We start from the raw sequence: 6283 nt of genomic DNA on the forward strand, positions 1-6283 counted from the left end.
GTTAATTTTATATTCAGGCTCTTTTCTCAAGCCATTTATCATCTGTAAAAGTTTTCTGGTGGAATTTTTGGGATCACTTAAGTATACTACTATATCATCTAGTGACATTTTGACTTCTTCCTTTCAAATTTGTATCCCTTTGACCTCTTTTTTCTGTCTGATTGCTCTAGCTATGACTTCCAGTACCAAATTGACTAGATAGGAAATACTTGTTTAGTCCCTGATTTTAGTTGGATTTATTCAAGTTTCTCACCATTTAGTTTGATGTTGGCCACTGGTAAGCTGCATATTGCTTTTACTATGTTTAAGTATGGGTCTTGAATTTTTGATCTTTCTAAGACTTTTGACATGAAGGGGTATAAAATTTTGTCAAATGCTTTCTCAGCGTCTAAAGAGATGATTATGTATTTTTCCCTTTGTGTTTGTTTATATACTGGATTATGTTGATAGATTTTTGTATATTGAAACATCTCTGCATCCTTGGAATGAAGCCTACTTGATCATGGTGAATGATTGTTTTCATGTGTCTTGGATTCGATTTGCAAAAATTTTATTGCCTATTTTGGTATCAATGTTCATGAGGGAAATTGGTCTGAAGTTCTCTTTCATTGTATGGTCTTTGTGTGGTTTAGAAGTGAGCATAATTGTGGCTTTTAAGAATGAGTTGGGTAGTGTTTCCTCTGTTTCTATTTTGTAAAATCCTTTGGAGAGTATTGGTATTAGGTCTTCTATGAAGGTTTGATAAAATTCAGCACTGCACTTAATCCATCAGGTCCTGTGTTTTTTTTTTTTTTTTTTTTTTTTTTTTTTGGGTTGGGAGGCTTTTGATGACCACTTCTGTTTCTTTAGGGGTTATGAGGCTGTTTAGATGGTTTATCTGAACTTGATTTAACTTTGGTACCTGGTATCTGTCTATAAAATTGTTCATTTCATCTAGATGTTACAGTTTTGTTGAGTATAGGCTTTTCTAGTAGGATCTCAAGATTTCTTAAACTGCCTCAGTTTCTGTTGTTATGTCTTCCCTTCATTTCTGATTTTGATAATTTGGATGGTCTCTCTTCACTCTCTCCTTAGTCTGGCTAAGGGTTTATCAATCTTGTTGATTTTCTCAAAGAATCGGCTCCTGGTTTTTGTTGATTCTTTGTATAGTTCTTTTTATTTCTATTTGGTTGATTTCAGCTCTGAGTTTTATTACTGTGGTCTACTCCTCTTGGGTGTATCTGCTTTTTTGTCCTAGAGCTTTCAGGTGTGCTGTCAAGCTGCTCTCTCCCGTTTCTTTATGGAGACGCTCAGAGATATGGGTTTTTCTCTTAGCACTGCTTTCATTGTATCCCATAAGTTTGGGTATGTTTTGTCTTCAGTTTTGTTAAATTCTTAAAAGTCTTCAATTTCTTTCTTTATTTCTTCCTTGACCAAGTTATTATTGAGTGGAGCATTGTTCAGCTTCCATGTGTATGTGGGCTTTTTGTTGTTTTTGTTGGTATTGAAGATCAGCCTTTTTCCATGGTGATCTGATAGGATGCATGGGATTATTTCAATCTTCTGGTATCTGTTAAGACCTGTTTTGTTATGGGCTGTATGGTCAATTTTGGAGAAGGTGCCATGAGGTGCTGAGAAGAAGGTATATTCTTTTGTTTTAGGGTGAAGTATTCTATAGATGTCTGTTAAATCCATTTGGTTCATTACTTCTGTTAGTTTCACTGTGTCTCTGTTCAGTTTCCACTTCCATGATCCATTGATGAGTGTGGGGTGTGGAAGTCTCCCATTATTATTGTATGTGGTACACTATTTGCTTTGAGGTTTATTAGAGTTTCTTTTATGAATGTGGGTACCCATGTATTTGGAGAATAGATGTTCAGGATTGAGGGTTCATCTTGATAGATTTTACCTTTGATGTGTAAAAATAGTCCTTCCTTAGCATTTTTTGATGATGTTTGTTTGAAAATCTATTTTATTTGATATTAGGATGGCTACTCCCGCTTTTTTTTTTTTGGGACCACATGCTTGTAAAGTTTTTTCGAACCTTTTAATCTGAGGTAGCACCTGTCTTTGTTGCAGAAATGAGTTTCCTGTATGCAGCAAAATGTTAGTTCCTGTTTATGTATCCAGTCTGATAGTCTATGTCTTTTATTGGGGAATTGAGTTCATTGATATTAAGAGATATCAAGGAATTATGATTGTTGTTTCCTGTTGTTTTTGTTGTTAGAATTAGAATTATGCTTATGTGCCTTTCTTCTTTTGGTTTTGTTGCAAGAGGATTATTTTCTTGCTTTTCCTAGGGTGTAGTTTCCCTCCTTTTGTTGGAGTTTTTTCATCTATTATCTTTTGTAGGACTGGATTTGTAGACAGATATTGTGTAAATTTGCTTTTGTCCTGGAACATCTTGGTTTTTCCATCCATAGTTACTGAGAGTTTTGCTGGATATAGTAACCTGGGGTGGCATTTATATTCTCTTAGAGTCTGTATGATGTCTGTTCAGGATCTTCTAACTTTCATAGTCTCTGTTGAGAAATCTGGTGTAATTCCAATCCATTGTAATTCCAATCCATCCATTATATGTTACTTGTCATGTTTTCCTTAGTTCTTTTAGTATTCTTTCTTTGTTTTGAACATTTGGTGTTTTGACTATTATGTGTTTGGAGGAATTTCATTTCTGGTCTAATTTATTTGGAGCTCTGAAGGCTTCTTGTATGTTTATGATTATCTCTATTTTTAGGTTTGGGGAGTTTCCTTCTATAATTTTGTTGAAGGTATTTACTGATTCTTTCAGTTGGGAGTCTTTGCTCTCTTTTACTCCTATTCACCTTTTGTTTGGTCTTCTCATTGTGTCCTGGATTTTCTGGATGTTTTCGGTTAGGAGTTTTAAAATTTTTACCTTTTCTCTGACTGGTATATCAATGTTTTTTATGTTATCTTCTGCTCCTGAGAGCCTCTCTTCCATCTCTTGTATTCTGTTGGTGATGCTTGTATCTATGACTCCTGACTCTTTCCTAGGTTTTCTATTTTCAGGGTTGTCTTTCTCTGTGTTTTCTTTATTGTTATCATTTTTGTTTTTAGGTCCTGGATAGTTCTGTTCAGTTCCTTCATTTGTTTGCTTGTGTTTTCCTGTATTTCTCTAAAGTCTTGTACTTGTTTTCTGTATTTTCCTATATTTCTTTAAGGGAATTATTCACACACTTCTTGAGGCCCTCTATCATCAGCATAATGCACGATTTTAAGTACAAATCTTGTTTTTCTGGTGTGTTAGAATATACACTACTTCCTGTGATGGGAGAGCTCGGTTCTGATGTTGCTAGGTTGTCTTAGTTTCTGTTGCTTAGATTCTTGTGCTTGCCTCTAGCCATCTTTTTATCTTTGATGTTAGTTGATCTTGTTATCTCTGATGGAGCTTGTCTTTCTTGTGTGTCTGTGGACCATGGGCTCCAGAGGGAGATTGGTCTTGCTTGTTCAGCTCTCTATGGGCAGGTTGTAAGTTTAGATGGAGATGGGCTGGCTCTAGCTCTGTGTGCAAGTGGAGACCTGGGGCACACAGACCCAAGCAGAAGCATGATCCCTGTGCCCTGAGAGTTCCCAGAAGTCTCTCCCCAGATAGTCAGTGGAGAGAAAGTGTGGAATCACCCATGGGCTCAGAAGGGAGAGTGCTTCTTGGTCTTCTCTGGGTATTTAGTTTTCTGAGGGCAGGCTGTGATTCCTGATAGCAATATTCCTGATCTGCCTGTGGCTCTGGGCAGAGATGGAGGCAGGGAGTGTCTGATTCCAGACTGTACCATCTTATCAGTTATTAAATGAAATAGAGAAAGACCAAACAAAACACTTTCTTAAAATGTTATTAATAAATTACCTATGCATAATTGTTAGAAATGAAATTTGTACAATGTTTAGAGTAACATTAATCACTAAAATATTTCATCAAACCCTAACTGGATTTAATTCAGAATTTCAGGACATATTAAACGATTTAGATAACATTTGATTAAGAATTTAAATTAAAATGTAGATTCAGATGCTCCATGACAGAGACAAATTTCTCAGATCAAAAAGAATTTTGCTACCCCAAAAACATGTTCAGATTGTGAAAGAGAAAAAAAAATTGTTTTACAAAATATTTTCTTGACCGTTATTAAAAAGAGAAATAACAGAGTGTTCTAAAACATGTCTAGAAAGAAAAATGAAGAGAAACGGGTTTCATTCTAATCCATTTTAAGTTGAAATCATATTTTGATAACTAAACCAGCTACTAACAGTCTACTGGCAAAGATAAATTTTAAATGGCAGTCCTCACAGTTATTAGTTCATGGTGAAGAGAGATGTAAAGTCATGAGAGATGTGTGAGGACAAGTACGTAGTGGACATTCCCATAGTGTGTCTCTCGAGTCAAACAAGTGTGCTGGGCAAATTATGCTTGTGACTCCAAGGCCCACACATGAGAAGCATGCCCTAATCTCGGCCTTCATACCAACTATGATTTCTCATTCACGGGTTTTCCTAAGCCTCTGTAACTCTTATGCTTTTTTTCAGACAGTCAAAGTAGGTGCCATTGTATACTAAAAACTGTTCATTTTCTCTGCCTCACAGGTCTCCACTTCATACTATGTCTCAGTTGAATCTGCATATGGTTAAAAAAAGCATTCCTCCTTCCTGGGGAACCCATATAAATCTATCCAGATTCTTTCTTTATATATAATAAAGGCATCATTTTTCTCTGTTCAGTTTTTAACTGTAAACTTTTTCTATCCATTACTGCTTTATTTTCTTTTTCTTCAAATTCTATGATTGTCCTTCTTAAACATTAGATATATTTGCAAATTATACTGTTATTCAGAGGTGCCTTCCTCATATTATGTTTTAATAAAGTGGAGAAATCTAAAACACAGTTTTCATAGTTCATGGAAATAAATGCTACCCTTGAATCAATCATGAGCAAAACAATGTTTCCTAATTTTAAACAGCTAAGCAACTACTGTGAGATAAAAGACAAAAATATTTGTTCATCCTTTTTTTTTTTTTCCTTTTCATGACTCTCATTCCTACCCCACCTGGTGTCTTTTCTTTTCCTTTCCAGGGTGTGAATCTCCACAAAGTGATGGAAGCTGGTGACTTTATTTGCAAGGCAGTGAATAAAACCACAAACTCTAAAGTTGCTCAAGCCTCCCTCAAAGCTCAGCTTGAATGAGTTCATGACTTAAGAGAGAGAATAGCCATTCCAGCCTTGGTTCATCACAGTCTCATTTGTGCCCACGCATTCTGAAGGGGGAGTAAATTAAAAAGGAGCATGTCCTTCTGGGGGCAGACAAGACCCGCTCATTTGCTCTTACAGAAATAATTATATTTTTAGCTTAGTAGAGCTGAAAATTGACTTCAGATTTCTCTAAGTATCAAGTGCTGTGTTAATGCCTTCTCAAGCCACCTTACCGCAGGGTACACATTGTTGGTGGTTGATGGGACTCGACACAATGCAGAGTGTGTGGCCCCGAAGTTGTGTGTTTTTCCTCTGGATCCCAGCTCTCCATCTGCCAAGTTTCTTAAGTTATGGACCAAGAGCCAAAGTTTCATGTGACCCAACATAATTTTTAGCAATAGAACTTTTATATTTCAAGCGCGGCTAACATCTGTTAACTATTTCAATGACTTTATTGTGCTCCAAGATGCTGTGGTCAATGGCAAAACGCCACATCCTGAAAGCACACCATACCTCCCTTGTTTGTTCCCTGCATTCAGTTTGCTGTGTTTTACATTTAATCAGTTGTAGAAAAAAGTCCACAATGTTACTTAAATATGGAGAAACTATATGGTGTGGTTTTTATTCTGGTGTTTGAGGGACAGAAACAATAGTAGACTGATATAGACACCCTGGTCTCTTTCCATAGTATCTGGTTTACTTTTGAATGGCCCAAGGAAATACAATTGTGATTTTAAGAATGTTAATATAATTTTTAAGTGATGAAAAGTCTGTTTTCATTGACTTCCTGTACTCTATATCTGTTTATTTTTATTTGACTTTTAGAATATTTATTTTGAAGTTGAATGACAGAAATATTATCTATTGTGCCAGAAAGCATTGCCAGGGATAACAAAAACTAATACATTAAAGATCAAGGCCTGGGGATATGGCTCAGTGGTTTAGAGCACTGGCTGTCCTTCTGGAGGACATAGATTTGGTTCCAAGCACCCATACGGTGATTTAATAGCATTTATAACTCCAGTTTCTGGGAGTCTAATGACTTCTCCTGGCCTCTGCATGACTAGTCAGTTAAGCAGGACACAGGTATATGTGTAGGCAAAT

General features: G+C 36.1%; 1 protein-coding gene across 4 annotated transcripts in view; it reads left to right on the forward strand.

Annotated features, from left to right (window-relative positions):
- The window catches only part of HMGCLL1 (3-hydroxy-3-methylglutaryl-CoA lyase like 1), a gene marked incomplete at both ends in the record, with an annotated part of 120056 nt that extends 114883 nt beyond the window's left edge, over positions 1-5173 (forward strand). For all 4 annotated transcript variants that reach the window (XM_080934780.1, XM_080934781.1, XM_080934782.1 and 1 more), the window contains one exon: positions 5063-5173. In XM_080934780.1, the coding sequence (XP_080790906.1) occupies positions 5063-5173 (111 nt within the window). The remainder of the gene's footprint in view (positions 1-5062) is intronic.
- Positions 5174-6283: the final 1110 nt, after the last annotated feature.

Source organism: Micromys minutus, assembly GCF_963924665.1.
Source record: "Micromys minutus genome assembly, chromosome: 21".
NCBI classification, from domain to species: Eukaryota; Metazoa; Chordata; class Mammalia; order Rodentia; family Muridae; genus Micromys; species Micromys minutus.